This window comes from Rhopilema esculentum, chromosome 16 (assembly GCF_057945365.1).
Source record: "Rhopilema esculentum isolate cy_ngs chromosome 16, ASM5794536v1, whole genome shotgun sequence".
Lineage (NCBI taxonomy): Eukaryota > Metazoa > Cnidaria > Scyphozoa > Rhizostomeae > Rhizostomatidae > Rhopilema > Rhopilema esculentum.
The window spans coordinates 6,901,435-6,918,884 of NC_142830.1; the positions used below are offsets into that span (position 1 = coordinate 6,901,435).

Consider the following 17,450-nt stretch of genomic DNA (forward strand, 5'->3'; position numbering starts at 1 on the left):
TTCCATATTTCTTTTTACTATTTAGGGTAGCCGTGGTTCACCAGGAGAACCAGGACTGCCAGGCCAAGCTGGACGACCAGTAAGTATCGCTTAAAATGTTCATCACAAGGAAGATAATCTCAGTTATAGTTATTGACTTGAAACTTGAAATTGCATGCAAAGTTGGAAGAAGTGTGAATAGAGACAAAATCTTTGACATATTCCGTGATAGAAACCTGTTTTAAAGATGATAAATTTAAACTTCTATCCCCTCAACAGTTGTCTTTTTTGACAGTATATTTTTTCGTATGTATATTCTTTGGCATTATAATTCCCTCGTACAATGGTTATCCATCCAAACCGTACATGTAGCTTTGATAAAAAACTAAATTTCACTATCCTGATGTAGCTATCATCTTTAATTGTTCACTGAAAATTTGTTTTAATACTTTTTCATAATTTGCAAAATAAGCGTTTTTAAATAGATACCGTATTTGCATGATTTCCAGTGTTAATAATTTTGCGATATAGAAATGTAATGCAAAAAGGTGCTATAAACATATTTGTATTCTATGATAGGGAGAAATTGGAAAAGCAGGTCAAGATGGCTTCCCAGGAATCCAAGGTCCACAGGTAAGGCCTTTAAAATATACTAGTGAGCCTAGAGCTCGTAAACTTTCTCATTGTCTTCTCTTTTTCGATGTATATACATCTAGTAATTGTATTAACTTGCATATAAGTGTAACTATTTCCATTAGAATGTTTGTTATGCTGAAAGGTAAATTTAAAAGTTGACCATGCTGAAGTTGTGTCTTAAGTATATGTTATTATTTACATTTACATAATACAGTTCTTTTTTCATTTCGATTCTGCTTTTCTGCTTGTAATTTTTCTAGTTGTTCTGAAAGTTTTTTTAGCGTATATGCTCAAAGGCATTTAATTTTTCTCTAGGGACCTCCAGGAGATCCAGGTCTTCCAGGAGAACATGGCTCACGAGGACCACCAGTAAGAGCAACTTTATTTATAAATTTCGTATCTTAGGTTTTTCAATTATTACTGCACCAAAGCTAGTGAAATATAAATTTTCGGATAGGCTTTCTTTTAAATACAAATTCTAATCCGCTTTGACAGTTATTTGCTTGCTTGAAATCAACAGTCTGCTACTCAAGTATGTAGATTTTGCTGTAGTTTCTGGTTTATAGGCAGGCTTAATTTCAATCAGTACTAATGAATCTACACGAATACCAAATTGTAGCTTAATTCTTCTTGCTTATATTATTTATTAATTATATAATATTCAAATATAATATGAATTATTTACTTAACACAGAGCTCTCTTCTTGCATAGGGAAAAGCTGGACCTAAAGGAGCTTTTGGAGAGTCAGGTGCCAAGGGTCAAAAGGTAACTTCATATCTATGATTCTGTTAATAGAAATTTGAAAGCAATACCCGATTTCATGTTTGTTGGGACCTATGCTAGTTTTGTGCATGCCATATTGATAACATTGTCTGAAATATTGATTGGTGTGGCTTTACATAGCATTTTTTCTAACGGAAATTGGCGAGCAACACTTTTTTATAAGTTTGTTTGTTCTTTTGTTGTATATATCTGAAATTTGGTATCATTTCGTGAATTTTTACACAGGGAGACAAAGGACCTGCTGGTGCCCCAGGACGCAGTGGATCCGTCGGAAATGCTGTAAGTGTAGTTTTCTGGTTAAAAAAATTATGTTTCAAACTCTTAAATCGAAAATGCAATATTTCATTATACTTCGAACGCATTCCTATGGCGAGCAACATATATTCGCATTGTTACATTGAGTGGACCACCATACCTGTCGCTAAAGAAGTGAAGTTATCATTGAAGAAAAGGTAGTAAAATGATAAACACATGCTGGAAACTTAAAAGTCAAAATCCAGTTGCTGGAAGATCGAATTTAGTCTGTAACTAATGTAAAGAACTTTATTTCGAAGTTGATGTGGCTGTTTATCATGCTGTTTCCCTTGTCACAGTTAGGATGGTGGGCATTTATTTAGATGTATCAACAGGAAACGTACATGACTTCAGCTAGCTCCATAGTCTGATTTTTCTTTGCTGAATATACCCACTGCATTTAGCACACTTATTTAATCTATCCTAGGGTCAACCAGGAATATCAGGAGAGAAGGGATCACGTGGAAAGACAGGTGTTCAGGTAAGTCGAAAGGAGAGAAAAGATTGGCGATTTTAAGTCAAAAGCATTGTTAAAGTAAAAATGGATTTTCGAAGGGAGTAAAGACCTGTTTGGACTAAAGTTGAGCAAAGTACTATGCCAATTTTATTCTTTGTTCTGAAAAGACTCTGAAAAGCTTTTTGCATACCGTAAACTCTCTTTTTAGCCCCTCGGGGGCTTATTCTTTTTCAACACTTTCAAGGGGGGCTTATAAGAGAGGGGGCTAAATTAAGAGAGGGGGCTTAATAAATATTTTGTAATAAAAAACCATTTATAGTGGTAAAATTTTTTGTTATTCGCAAAATAAAAAACATCAAACCAGCCTTCTATATCAATAATATTGTCATCGTTATCATCAATAATTGTTAATTCTAGAGTCATGGTGTGAATTTAAATTTGATGCGAAGAATTGAACGACCAATGAATAAAATGAAATTCTCTGTTTTTGTCAAGTTTACTTATTTCAGCATCAGTGAAAATTTGGGGGAGGGCTAAATTGAGAGGGGGGCTAATTAAATTTTTCCTTCTGAAAAGGGGGCTAATAAGAGAGGGGGCTTAATTGAAAGGTGGGCTAAAAAGAGAATTTACAGTACTTAAGCTGCATAAAGAAGACACAACGATTTACCTAAACATATCGACTAGCTCATCTTAATTGTCGATATTCGGAATAAGTTGTTATTCAATATGCTTGGAAAAAATATCATTGATAACTTTTTCTTTAGGGTGCCTCTGGAGCCCAAGGACGACCAGGACCCCCAGGAGCTGAAGGACCAATGGTAAGACAATTAGCTCTTTTAAAAGTGGCACTTTATATCACAATCCAGTTAGAAATCTTCCTGCCAACCAAATTGAAGATATGATTTCTAGAAAGGAGGCCATGAGCTCTAATTGTTTATAAAAGTCTTCAATGATCATAAATGAAAAATTTGTATATGCTTAATTGCAAGGAAGTAACTCATTTGGTTGTAACAGTGTTGTCTAAGTTTAGAGAGAATTACTTTGAAAGATAGAATCGGGCACATAGTCGTTAGATGATAGTTATGACAATCATGCCTCAAATTTGAAAAATTTTGATATTAGCATCATTGTTGATTTCATCCACTGGGGGGTTGTTTTTGAAGCCATTCATATTGTTGAAAGCAGTGTAAGCAAAATGTTGTTGGAAACAGCAAAAGCTTCAATGTCTGAGATTTCGCTGTAGGGTTCAGCAGGAAGCCCCGGCACACCAGGACCAGATGGACGACAAGGACCAAAAGGTGACAAGGGCATACAAGGCCCCGAGGGAAAAGCAGGCTCTCCTGGTAGACCAGTAAGTCTTGGCTTTAATGTTTGCTTTTTATGTGAATTGCTCAGCATCCTAACACAGTTGAAGAAGAGAAAATTAGTATATATAATTAAGCTAAGTAACTGTTTTCAAAAACTGCCGCATAATTTGAATCAATGTCCTCCATTCTTTATTGAAATCGTTGACATAATTATTTGTTTTTTATTCCTATCTGTTTGAGCGATTGACATTTGAAATGATCTTTAGTTCGACAAATATGAATTGAGCCATTAAAAGATACTTTGCCTATGTGCACCAATGATATTGGTTTCTGACCAGGTTGCTGCTCTTGGGACTGACCTGTGAATGCAAAAAATAAATAGGGAGTTGTTTAGTTATGCAGCACGTTGTTTTTTTCTAATTTTACTTTAAATTTACTAGATAAAATTGAAACTGAGATAAACAAATGTTTATTTCAGGGTCTTGATGGTGCCAATGGGCTTGATGGCAACGACGGGAAAGATGGACGAAGAGTAAGTGAAATATTGTTTGCATTTCTATTCATTTCTAATTTTGTCATTTCATTAAACTCTTCTATTAAATCATCAACACTATTACAGACTTTCACCGTTTGCATCATTGGCAAGTTCCTTTTATATAAACTTTATCATTTTCAATTAGGGACCAAGAGGACCTGTTGGACCACGTGGATCTCCAGGTCGACCAGGAAAAATGGTAAGTTCACAAAACAATTTTGACATCTCATTTATGCCTTCATAACGTGTAAAGTTATTTTGTTGACTGTCTGACAATGAGTGTTTCTTACATGTGCATCTGAGTTCTGTTAAGTCAGATCTGATAGGTAAGGAAATATTCGACTGAGAGAATGTCCGACTTTTCTGGGTTACGACTTATGCGAACTTTTTGACTTGAGTACGGTAGAAAAACTCCAATAGGTTTTACTGAAGGTCATAGCTTTCTGCAGTACGACTAACTCTAAGTGGGATTCAACTGTATATAGGTATAGGTATATATGTATATAGTTTCTTATATATATATATATATATATATATATGAAATTGTAATATATCTTAATTAAAATGATTCTTATAAATGTATATCTTAATTTAAAATGTATTTAAATCACTTGTAAGGACAGTTCAACTAAGATGATCAACCAAGATGTTCAACTAAGAAATCAAGGATGAAATACTAAAGATATCATGGCTACCTCTGTTCAACCAAGCGTAGGAAAATAGTTGCATCAATGAAACAAAAGCAACTCATCAGCGAAGCATAATTTATTGAATATTTAATTTTAGGGTTTGGCTGGACTTCCCGGTATGCGTGGACCCCCTGGAGCAAGAGGACCAAAGGTATGTTCGTTAGAAAAAATTCGATTTGTATCAGAAACTACTCACTATATTCCATATAATTCATCAAAATCATAAGACCTCGTCAAATTACTATGGTATGTTTGTTCCTGTAATTCAACCTTTTTCAAAAAATAAAATTGCCCAACACTTAGCTGATGCTTACATAAACAATGTGTGCTTGTTATTTGAACAGGGAGATGATGGCTTAGATGGACGTGATGGTGAAGATGGCGAGCAAGGAGATGAGGTTTGTTGGCTATTGTCTTCTCAAATCATTTCTGTGAAGTTGATATACTCTTTTTGAATAAACATATTAAGGATTCTCTAGCAAAGACCTCTGCTGCCTTGTTAGATCTCCAAAGATTCTTCATCTTTGAGGAAATATTTGCATGGTGTATATGTATGTAGTTTTTCACATGTTTCATGGTTTTTTTGACCGTGTGTAGCGAAAGTTTTCTTTTCTGTAGGGACCAACTGGACCACAAGGAGATAAGGGACCCCGTGGAAAGCCCGGACGTGATGTATGTCAAAATCTATTTTTATCAAAAATTCTGTTTCAGCTTTCTGCTACTCAGGTTGCAGATTTTGATTTCTACAGCATTGCAAATTAACATTAGTTATATATGTATACCATGGTTTTTCATGTCAAACATTTTGAGCATTAAGGAGCTCATACCCTCAACACTACTGAAACCACAGTTTTTGAACTTGACTAAATCAAGATCGAGTACCAATTGAATTGAATGAAAGTGAATTGAATTGAATTGAGTTGGCTAGCGTTGGTGATTTAGACCCAAGTTGATTATGGCGTCATTTCACCAATTTCCTCATATATTTTCATGTTTGTATGCTAGCATAAATTTAGGTGTTTTATGTCAACTATGGCTCTTAGGCTTTGCTAATTAACATGCGCTCTATCACCTGAATTTTGTACTGTTAAAGTTGTTTACCTAAATTTTGTCAGTTATACTGATTTACTGGCAGTAGGCCTCTTGGATTATCTATTTTTGCCAAATTTCCAGGGCGCTCCAGGAAGAAATGGAAACCCAGGTCAATCAGGACCACGTGGAGATAAGGTTAGTTTATAATTATGAAGTAACTGTCTTGAAGGGAGTTTTGTGTCTTTCTTTCTTAATCTTGAGCCGGCGATGTTCCAATCTTTCTATGGTGATCCTAATGTGTATATATTCTTTTTTTGAAAACGTTGAGGCAACTTTGGATAATATTAATTATCACATATGCATTATCTCATAATATTCATATCACGAAAATTTTGTCGAAACCTGAAGCTTCTGATTTCGTATTCGTTGTTAAGCTATTGTCGTGATTTATAATATGTTCAGGGAGAATGAAATAACCTTTTCTCACAAGTTATACTCTATTCCTCCCTAAGGGATCACAAGGACCTCAAGGCCCCGCTGGAAGCAAAGGTGTCTCTGGAAAGCCAGGAGCACCAGGAGCTCCAGGACCACAGGGTAAACAAGGAAAGAAAGGAGATCAGGTATGCGTTTAGGCTCAGTGCACCTGTAGTAAAACTGTATAAAGCTACTCTTGTTGTTGCGATAAGATGTTAGTGATGCCCAATACGAGCTGCTGTATACTGTTTTTGAGTTTTATATCTAATAGTTGTTTCATTGAAGAACATTCGTAGAATCAAGCTGAGAGCCTAACAAGCCTCATTACGTTCTTTTGTGCTTCTATATATTTCATTCAATAACTAGAAATCGTGGAAGGCATCTAAACTTTTCCCAGTGCTGTTGCTTTTACAATCAACGATGTGCTTGACAGATGACCTATAGAATATTGTGTATCATTCCTTACCGAGCGGTTAGCGTAAAGTGAAGTATCTCTTAAGCTGCAGTGCCAGTGTTCATGAACTACCCTTATAATCTTTTCACCTATGAACTTACTTGTTTTTTAGGGAAAATCAGGAGAGAATGGAGCCCAAGGACCAAAAGGAACCTACGGAGTTGCTGTAAGAACTAATCTACCATGCTGCTTTAAACATTTTTACCAAGCGGTTGCTTACGTCACGAGCGATAGGCTATTTTTTTCAGAAAAATAAGACTATAAATGGTAGAAAGAACATGGCTTTCAGGAGTTAGCCATTACTTTGTAACGAAATACTAATTTGTTTTCAAACAAAAGCTAGAGGACTATTCCGAAGCTGATAGAAAATAAACTGTACATAATACTAGCTTGTTCACGACTACATTTTAGTATTGGTCTTTTTATTAATGCATTTAATCATTTTTAAGGGAGAGCGTGGTGAACCAGGAGAAAGAGGAGATGATGGACCAGCTGGAGCCAAGGTAACTGAATTCATTTGGGAATATTTCGTAACAAAATGTGCATTTGTGTATTTTAGGCACAAGATTTCTTTTCATTTTTGACATCACTGCTGAAACTTGATAATCTCTGGCCGATTTTTGCGAAAATATTAAACTCATTATTCATTTTTAGGGAGATATTGGCTACATGGGTTTCAAGGGAGAGAAGGGAATCAAAGGACCAAAGGTATTGTTGGATTTACTCTACTTCAAGTTGCATTTCCATGGTTTTTCAAAAAGTTCCTCTCACGAGAAAAGCATTGGTTGATCCCTTTCTTTATTCAAATCTTTTCAAAAATCTGTTCAAATATTTGTACAAAACTTGAAATGTAAGCATATATTTTTAAGTAGATATCATAGTCGCTTTCTTTAAATTTGTAATTTTGATTTAAGGGCTCTCGTGGAATCCAAGGATTCAAAGGAAAGCCAGGAGACAGGCCAGGACCCGTAAGCTCTCTTTCAGCATTTAATTTTTGTTGTTATCCTTCGTCTGTTAATTTCTGTGCTTCTATGTCTGTATTTAACTTTCTGTGCTTCAGTTTCTATGCTTTAGTGTCTTTGTCTAAATCTTCCTGTAGCCAATTGCTTGATGTTGCTAATGTATTATTTCTTGAGCCAATTTATTGATTATTGTTATATTTCTGAAAATCCATATTATACATTTGAGCCTGAGCAATAAATTGCAATTTTACGTCACCTTCTACTAACAGCACATCTGAACATAGCTCGGCGCTGCTCAAGTTTGCGGGCCTCTTCCAACTGAATGCCATCCCAATCCAATTTGACATTGCTCTCTTTCTTTCATCCGAAAAAGTTTTCGGGTCATCACCACTGTTGACATCAAAATTATCTTGATCTCTCATATTTGTTTTACTCTGAATTACGTAGATTTGAACTATTTATTGTTCGTGAAGTCTTTATGCATTTTACCTATTTAATGATTTTTGTGTTTCATTCTAAATATATACCTTCTTAACTATTCTGTCCCATCTATTATGAAAATGAATTTTTTGCAATCGCTGCTCGCATCAATAATTCCCAACAAACTTCAGTATTTCAGTTGTAAATTGTTTCCATATCTAGGGTCCAGATGGAGAACCAGGCCCACGTGGTCAAAACGGTATCCCAGGACCAATGGTAAGTAATCTTTGTCCTGCTTGGTATTATATCTAAGGTCTTTTATTGTTTAAAGTCCTTTATTTAGTTTAATATCGTTTTATGTATTTTTTGCCAATTACAGCTTGCCTTTTGGAGATATTTTCCTTCTGTTGAAGTTCTTCATCTTCCGCGTAAGCTTTAAAAACTGCAAAATGCATTTCTCTTTGTTTAAGGCTGAATTAAGAACTAAGAATGATTCAAGGCTAATTTTTTCTCTATTGCTTCTAAACCTTTTTTGTCTTCTAGGGAGCTCCAGGACAAAAGGGTGTTCGAGGACCTAGGGTAAGTCTTTTGTCATATGTTTTTCACTTTGATAAGTAGTAACTACTTAACTTGAGTGCAATAAGGCGTCATTATAATAAATAAAACGATTAGGGAAGGTGCAAGATATTTGAAAACTATCTTGTTCATTTGTATCATTAGCGTGCTTTTGCTGAAAGACACTTCTTCTTCAAAAAAAGTAAGAAGCTCCATTTAATTTTCATAGGATTTTCCACGTAAACTTATGTCAATTTTTTGTATATCATCTTGAGATATTTAAAAGTTAAGATATGCAATAATAATAATTGTTTTCATTATCTTCTTTACAGGGCCCAAAAGGCTACCCAGTAAGTACTTTTTTATTTAACAATACCTTATGTTCTATTGATTGTCTATAAACCAAAGATATTACATTTTAAAGGGTCATCAATTCCTAAAAGCAATGGTCAATTTGCCAACTTTTGGTTATTCTTTTCTTTGATTGTTTTTAAACCTTTCAACAATTATACACATTTTTATTACTTGTGAATGTTTAATACCTTTAATGGAATTTGTCAGCGTTGACCAATTTTGCTGATATGTGAAACAACTTGTTAAAAATCTATTCGCCTCTGGCTTGCTCTCTTTTTTCTATGGTAATTTTCTATAAAACAATTTTTCTCATTCATAATCCAATTTATCTTTCAGGGCAAAGATGGACAAAGTGTAAGTTTATTTTTTAAGTTGTTACTATCTACGATCCTTCTTTTTGAGTCAGTTGCCATGGCTTTGCAATCTTAATTTATATAGGCAATTGTGTCTTTTGGCAGTTTTCTTTTCATTTGCCGATCTGCAAATATTTGAACTTATGATTTTGTAAAGTGGCTCAACCTCGCCCGAATGAATTTTGTGACGATCTATGTATGTAAAGGGAGTGCATTAGGCCACAGGCCGTTGCATCCAAGCCTTGATAGGAACAGCTACAGCAATTTTTCCATTTCTGCTCTAACTACAGTCTTTGCGTTAAGACCTGCACCTGAGGTTTCTATGTGGCTATTACACTAAATAAAATCTTGGCATACACACAAAAATCGCCAAATATGCCTCTGGTATCCCAGACAATTTAACTATTAAATATAACGGTCTGCTTACATTAAACGTTAATACTCTGAGGAGAGTCGTTTGAAAAGTACTTAAGTATGCTGTATTTTCAATGCTACCTTCAAACATGCAGAAGTACGTACACGGTAGATAGGGACGCTGTTCAATTAAACTTCAATCGCTGAGAACTTTTTTTGGTAGTTGGCTGTTGAACGCCAGGCAACATGTCGTTTGAATTGCTTTTGCGCTTTGTTTTACTGCGTATCTAGTATGCAATTTATGGTTTTCATTTCGTTGCTTACATCTGTTTTGCTTTCATTTTATCAGGGACCACCAGGACCACCAGGAACTCCAGTAAGTACATTTCTATGCTGGTATATACAAGAACTCACTTGCTTTTTAAATAATTAAACAATTATTTTAGTAAACATTGGTCCTAGCGTGTGTCGAAGTTGACAAGCTCGACAAGCTTCGCTCCTCTGAGTTATATAAGACTTAGTTGATATGTTATTCTGCAACAAAGGAAATCATCGTTCCAACTATTTGTGATTTATTCTGTGAATTTTTGTACTGTCCTTGCTACTATGTCAATGCCAGCCAATGAACTTCGGGCAGCAAAAGTGATTTGTTATTAAAATGATTATTATTCTCATTTGTTGATTCATTGACACGTTGAAAGCAGTTGTTATTGGCAATCATATATAGTTGCGTAGTAGTATTGTAGTAGTATTAAGGTATTATTGAGTTTACTGCAAAGAGCATAGACTCAGCTCTCAAGGACTCATTAGAGTCAAGGTTCCTAAGGTTGTTGTTTTAGGCCTTCGACTAGTGACATCGTTATTAGTTTATTCAAGGCCTTTTCCATAACATCTCTCAATGCTTAATCATTTTTTAATTTGTTTTAGGGACAACCAGGTGCTAGCTTCCAGGTAAGCAAGGACCTTTTACTTCTTAAATATTTTGGTTTAAAAAGTTACGACATATTCCCATTTGGCAGTAGAGGAATCAAAACTTTTGCTGTGCTGGGATGTGTCTCATTTTATTTGTCCAGGGTCGTTCTTTGAAACAGAATTTCCAGCAGTAGAGTATATCCTCCGAATTTCTAATGAAATCTGCCAGATCTGCAGGGTTGGTGCCCTTTGCCCTAGTACTTGGTCAAGATTATTTGCCCAATTTTTTTTGTTATCCATTATTGCTTGCTGTCAGTTTTTTGTACGTCTGCATATATATATTTTTTTCTTTCGTTTTCCTTTATTGTAATTCCTGGTTTTCGGGATAAACCTACAGTATAGTTTTTCTTATACTTCTGCAGAATTCTTCGTGTGATTGTTGAGAAAAGAATTATGTCGAAATGATCAACGCTCAAATATTGATATTTTTGTTTCAACCATGTCATAAAGTACTTTTCGATCTTTTTATTTCGAAAACTCAAATGAATTTTGATTTTTTTTAGGCTCCATGGGCTGGCGGTCATATTGGAGAAGGTAATCTTAAAGGACCTTACGAGGGCGAAGGCGAGGAAGGAGAGGGAGAAGGAGACCGAGAAGGTCTACCCGTCAGAAACCCCTTCCTCCAATTCTACAGATACTATTCAAGCGACAAGAAGAGCAAGCCCACCCCAGAGATATTAGATAAGCTGAATAACAAGTTTGTCGGCAAATTGGCAAAGATCCAACAGTTGGTCGAAAAAGTCGAGAAACCCGACGGATCAATGGAATACCCAGCCAGAACTTGCAGAGACCTCTTTGCCTTCCATCCCACATCCAAGAGCGGTATGATGTTTAACTAGCTTAGTTTTTTTAGCTACCTTTACGATTTCTGCCCTGATATCAAGCACAACAGTAACGTGGCATCTTTAATCTGATTTCCCTTACGCCATTGCAAGCTTCGAGTGATTGATTTGCCAAGTTTGCAACTACTCTAACTGCTGTCCAAATATGAAAACCACAGCTACAACGTTGCAAAGTTAATGCCATAGAGAGAATATCCTATCAATATTGGACAATTAGACTTTTTTGGCCAAATTTTTACTTTTCATAAATAACTCCTCTTTAGGCCCATTTTATCCTTACACCAAAAGGCTGTTCTTGCTCATGAGCAGTCGCACTGTTCGGCAGAACCATTTATGCATGCTTTAATTTCTAATTTTCAAAATGCCGAACAAACGAAGTAAAAATGTTTTGAGACTTCGAAACAATGTGAATCTCACTATCAGTTGTTAAATCAAAACCATTATCCCGCACAGGATACTACTGGGTGGATCCCAACATGGGTTGCAAGAGCGACGCAATCAGAGTCTACTGCAACATCACAGAAACCGAAATCGCCACATGTGTTTCACCAGCTGGTGGAATGGTGAGATCATAAAATCTCTTTGTTCTTTTTCATAAAATTGATGTTGATTATCGTGTGTTGTTGCTCTTTTCAACTGACTTAATAAATGCATCAATGCAGTCGTGCTCGTTATCATACATGCTTCGGAACATTGAATTCTTTGTACAGCATACACTTCTACATTAAAACTATCTTGCTGCTTTAGGCCGTCCAGAAAGCTCCTTGGGCTAAGAAGATCAGAACCAGTGCACAGAAATGGTTCGGAGAAGATCTTGAGCTTGGAAAGGTAAGAAAACCTAGCAAACTGCTTTTGTTTTTAAAGTCACCTTGAAAATGGAAAGAAACTCGGGAACAGAAAACTGTTGATAGCATTAGGAAGTGGGTAAAAAGCATCTCAAAATATAGCAGCTGATAAGAGCTTTTTTAAATACATATTAAATCGATAGATTATTTTCAACATATCCCGGTTTTCATCCGCAGATTGAATACAAAGCTGACGATTCGCAGTTGGACTACCTTGGTCATCTGAGCAAGGCTGCATACCAAGAGGTCACTTATCACTGCAAGAACTCAGTTGCATGGTTCGACAGAAGCAATGCCAACCACGACAAATCTCTCAAATTCAAGGGTGCGTTTTGTGTTTTCGTGCTCCGCTACTTTTAATTGTTCACTATCCCAATGGATGTTGGAGAACCTTTTTTTAGCTCCCCATTCATCCCAGTTCATAACACTGCTAAAATGGTTAAAAAGAAAACCCTTAAAACGATGTGCAAATATGCAAAGTTGATGACATAATTAAAATGCAGTATATGTACATGAATTATTTCAAAGAACTTCCTTACAGTTCCAGCTGTTGGAACGCCGTCCTTTCTGGAATATTTAAGCTTAGAGAATCACCTTGCTTATGCCCCTCTTCTAATCTTAACAGGAATGCAGAATAAGGACTTTGGTATCAAGGAGCCAGTTAGATTCCAGCCACGAAAGATCGTAGATGGTTGCCAAACCAGGGAAAACCAATGGATGAAATCTGTCTTCAGATTTGAGGCAAGAAAATTCATCAACCTACCAATTAAAGACTTCGCCCCTGCTGATGCTGTTGGCAAGGAATCCAGCTTCGGTCTAGAAGTCGGACCAGTATGTTTTGTGTAAGAAGTTTGCTGGACTTTTATTTTACCATTCCTATTGAATTTTACTCGGTTAATATTGTTGATGCATAGTAATTATCAATTAGTATTTTGTATTGCTATCGTAGACCCCATCCACTGTATTTTATGGTCCTCCCATGCGCGCGCTTATAGTAATTAAAAAAAATGGGGAAAATCTTGCTTATTTGTTTCAGTGTTTTCTGCCAAATAGAACTTCTAGAATTCCGGAGCTTAGGTTCTTTAAATTTGTGAACTTTCCTGTTTTCCTGCAACTTGTCTGTTATGTAAGAGGCTCAAACCTAAATTGACGTGAAAGAACATTTAATTTACTGACTCGGAAATTAAATACCAATACAAAATAAAGAGCATAAAGCTCCCTCAGAAAAACTGCCATAAACATTATAAAGTCATTCATGATGCTACGTTGTCACATCGAGAGCGAGTTGGACTGTCTGTGCATCGGCGCAGATCGCTCAATTTACCATAAATCTTTAACAGAAAGGGGTTACTGGGGGAAGTTTTGTAAAAGTTTTTGTAATTGTAACAGAAAGGGGCTACAATAATTCCCAAATCTGATTGATAACTGGGAGAGAATGGACAGGAAATGCCTTTTCCCCACTAATAGCCGATGCACCAGTCTTACCGTATGGCATAAAAAAAACGCTAAGCAACAAAAAGATGCCTAAAGGTATGAGAGGTTTTACCGATGCCGTGTAAAAGAAACTCACTCGCAAAGCTATACTGAAAAGGCATTTCCAAAAAGAAACAAAATAAGGGAGGGTGGAAAAATAAAACAGCCTGACTGTAATGAGTCTTCACCAAGCAAGGAGTGACCCAGGCTATGCTAAAACCTGCAAAACCCCTAGATTAACCGAGGGAATAGAAAAAGCCACGAAACACACATTTTACTCAAGTTTTACAAATCGAATCCTCTGGAGGCTGACCCCGCCTTGCCCATAAACTAGTAGAGCAGGTAGAAAATAAGCGAGAGAGCGTGGCAAAATAGACCATAACGAATTGGAAATAGTAGCAATCTGAAGCAAATTAGTTAAAGCTCAAAAGCCCCTCATGAAATAAACTCTGATTAAATTCATTTAATTATCATTTATATTCCCAGCTTTCCTTCAAGTTTTCGATTTTTATGTGTTACGTTGACTACTCCTGGTTCTAATCAATATTTTATTGAATTTAAGCAGGAAGAAGTTTGATAAAGAATCAATATTTTGTCTTGAATATACCTTCTCTGAGATAAATGTTATAAAACACTATCTTTGCTGAATGCCGCATCCGTTCCACCCTAGCGAAAAGTTGTACCGATATTTCTGTTTTAAAATAAGTCTAGTTCATCATTAGCTCAGGTAAAACCTCTTGTGTGCAAGTACCATATTTTGTTTGCAAGGCTCCGAATAGAGAGGCATTTCTCCTGACCACTCCTTATGGCATTTCGTACATCTGCATGGCCTTTTCTGTTTTTGTGGTGGAGGCTTCAACAACAAAACCGATTCAAAACATGTCTTAATTGGTTACTTAAATTCCATTGGTTATAATAAATGGGGATCTCTGAGACAAAATGAAAACTACTTCCCTCAATATCATTCAAAAAATCAAAACGAGCCCTTTAGCATCGAGAAACCTATCCTTGTAATCAGCTTTTTTTGTCCTTTCAATTTTCAAATCAATCTTGTTCTCACAAAACTCTGTTCATTGGATGCTGCCAAACCCTGTTGAAAAGTGTCAAAGTTTCAGTAGTTTGTTAAAAATGTCAAGGTTGTAGCAGGGTTGCCAGACGGGTCGGACAAACCTAGGCCCAAATGCAAATAAAAAGGCCAAATTAACAAATTGCCTAAAAATACACAGCGCAAAATGAAGTATATGTTTCCATGCCTGAGCCTTTAAGATATTTTCCAAGCTCAAGCAAGAAATTGAAAAGCTTTCTCCTTCAAAAAAATTCCTTTGCCAATCGCTAGGTTAGCAGATAATAATTTAGTTTACACCGTGCAGTATTGTTCCTCCAATTCATAATTTCTTTGTCTTGTTTATAACTATCAAAGTTTATATCAAACAAAGGAACGACCTCGTAATGTTTGATAAGGCCAAATAAGGCCAGATTTAAGTAGTAGGCCAAAAACAAATTTTCCAGGCTATTTCACTCTGAAAAGGGGCAAAATTGGAAAATTTGGTTGATAAAGGGCAATCTGGCATCCCTGAGTTGTAATGACATATCGATTAAGATATATCATTTTTGTTTGTTGAAAACGCCTGTATGCCCTCCGTACCTGCTTACAACCAGCTGTTTTTCTTGAGATGTTGTGTTCCTTCTTTATGATAAAAATCAAGGTTATCTTTTGTTGTTCAAATTGACCAGGCTGTATTTAGCCTTATCAGCTTCAAACGCAGTGTGCAAACTATGAATCAGATCAACCTTCAATCGCTAGGATTTGCTAAATCGACGGGAAAATGTTATTGTTACATACGATTTTATAAACTGACTCTTCGGAACGGATACTGAACAAACAAGCTGTAAACGTTTCAACACAATTTATTGTGTTGGGTTCCTGTATAAGGGTACCTTTTCGATTCTACTCAAAAACTTTTGAGTCAAATCTTTAACAATAGTATTTATCAAATTACTCATTAGGTTTTAAACAGGACATTGGCGTCTGAGAGCAGATCCCAAAAGGTTTACAATCAGGGGCGGCGCTACGGGGTGGAAATGTCCACCCCACTCTTTTCAAGATCGACTTTCTAATCTTTCCAAAACTGGATTAAAAACATAAGGGGGTGTTAGTTTTCTTCTCTGAGATTGGTACTTTTTTCATTTTGATGGTCAGTTACGGTTCTTTTCAGATCTTAGCTGTCATAGAATATGGTGTGTTGGATCATCAGTTCCGTAAATAGTGAGAAACTAAAATGAAGATGATCTATTACACGGGTTTTTTTTCGTGCTAAACAGTTGGTTCTTAGCGTGTGATCTTGGCCTTCCTTCCTTGGTAAAGGTTCTTGGCAATGATTAACTTTGAAACATGTACCCACAATTATTTTAAGCTGTACGGACAGTATAGTTGCAGCCCCACCTGTTACAGCTTCATCACCTTTTAGCCTCAATGTCAGACGAATGGTTGGAAAACCTTGTTCAAGTTAGCATCGATATGGCAGGTAAAAAGACAAAGGAAGCCTCGATATAAGTTTAAAACCATTGCTAGCTAAAAAATACCACTCTTGAATTAACTTTTATGTTACTAGCTTTTATGTATGTAAACCTTTATATTTATTGGATAAATCTAAATTGAGGGTATCAAAATATGTCAAATTTGGTTATCAATAACGAGCGCGATTTATCGTACGGTGTTGCACGCTCCAACCCTTCATTGTCCACCCCACCATTCTGGAGCTGGTGCCACACCTGTTTACAATAGCTCCAAAATCAGCTTTTTTCCAAGAAACGTTGCAATTTCTGCTTTATTAAACTTTGAGTGGAATTTACGGCATTGAAAGGGACCAAATATTGTGACGATTCCTCCCTTTTTCTCCCACTTATGTAGGCGTCTCCTACATTTGACTGCCCTTTGCTGTTTAAGTGAACGAAATGTACAACCTGTGTCCTCTTTCGATTTGGAAAAAGTGCCCTTTATCGGAAACGTGGTGTCCCTCCCTACGTATGCCACTCCAATATGAATGCTTCCATTGACTCTATTCTTTAGAAGCAATAACTTTAAAAGTGGTGCAAAATTATAGGCATGTGGTAAAAACAAAACTTTTGGGGTCTGGAACACAGGCTACATCCTACAAGCCTGTTCCTAATGCTACCAGGAATAAGTGGTGCCTCGAAATGGGCGAGGTGGAGCGCGGTCACCTTTCTCACAACCTCTAGAATTAAAGAAGATATGATAACAAATTGGGTTACATGCATTAAAAATAATGTTAATGTTATCCATCAATATTTCGTTCTATTTTCACTTAAATATTCAGCCCTTCAAGAGTCCCATAAGATAAAGTCAATAAACTTAAAGTTAGGCTACATCACCGATAAAAAATATAATTACTATGTGCTAAAAGCCACTAAATCGATAAGAACAATCTAAAATTCTATTCACAATGTGCCAATGATTACAAAGAAAATTATGCACTACCGAGAATCCTCACATGAGCCCCCACCTTTGAATGGGCCCCCACCGAGCAAGCACCCATTGGCGGAGGTGTTGCCTCAACAGCAAAGGCTTATTCCAACATATCTGCCTTTTTAAACATACTGAGCAGCTTCAAATAGAGGAAGAGCATTTACGCTGGCAACATTTTTGACTGCTGCTATA

General features: G+C 36.2%; 1 protein-coding gene across 1 annotated transcript in view; it reads left to right on the plus strand.

Annotated features, from left to right (window-relative positions):
- LOC135681906 (uncharacterized) overlaps positions 1-13,315 on the plus strand; it is a 31,169-nt gene extending 17,854 nt beyond the window's left edge. Inside the window, exons 36-65 of the mRNA XM_065196552.2 lie at positions 26-79; positions 559-612; positions 931-984; positions 1,328-1,381; positions 1,625-1,678; positions 2,121-2,174; positions 2,915-2,968; positions 3,394-3,501; positions 3,936-3,989; positions 4,138-4,191; positions 4,779-4,832; positions 5,026-5,079; positions 5,300-5,353; positions 5,855-5,908; positions 6,226-6,333; positions 6,754-6,807; positions 7,091-7,144; positions 7,296-7,349; positions 7,556-7,609; positions 8,246-8,299; positions 8,567-8,602; positions 8,911-8,928; positions 9,269-9,286; positions 9,989-10,015; positions 10,567-10,590; positions 11,115-11,433; positions 11,907-12,016; positions 12,201-12,281; positions 12,476-12,623; positions 12,924-13,315. Coding sequence (XP_065052624.1) covers positions 26-79; positions 559-612; positions 931-984; positions 1,328-1,381; positions 1,625-1,678; positions 2,121-2,174; positions 2,915-2,968; positions 3,394-3,501; positions 3,936-3,989; positions 4,138-4,191; positions 4,779-4,832; positions 5,026-5,079; positions 5,300-5,353; positions 5,855-5,908; positions 6,226-6,333; positions 6,754-6,807; positions 7,091-7,144; positions 7,296-7,349; positions 7,556-7,609; positions 8,246-8,299; positions 8,567-8,602; positions 8,911-8,928; positions 9,269-9,286; positions 9,989-10,015; positions 10,567-10,590; positions 11,115-11,433; positions 11,907-12,016; positions 12,201-12,281; positions 12,476-12,623; positions 12,924-13,144 — 2,190 coding nt within the window. The 3' untranslated portion in view covers positions 13,145-13,315. The remainder of the gene's footprint in view (positions 1-25; positions 80-558; positions 613-930; positions 985-1,327; positions 1,382-1,624; positions 1,679-2,120; positions 2,175-2,914; positions 2,969-3,393; positions 3,502-3,935; positions 3,990-4,137; positions 4,192-4,778; positions 4,833-5,025; positions 5,080-5,299; positions 5,354-5,854; positions 5,909-6,225; positions 6,334-6,753; positions 6,808-7,090; positions 7,145-7,295; positions 7,350-7,555; positions 7,610-8,245; positions 8,300-8,566; positions 8,603-8,910; positions 8,929-9,268; positions 9,287-9,988; positions 10,016-10,566; positions 10,591-11,114; positions 11,434-11,906; positions 12,017-12,200; positions 12,282-12,475; positions 12,624-12,923) is intronic.
- Positions 13,316-17,450: the final 4,135 nt, after the last annotated feature.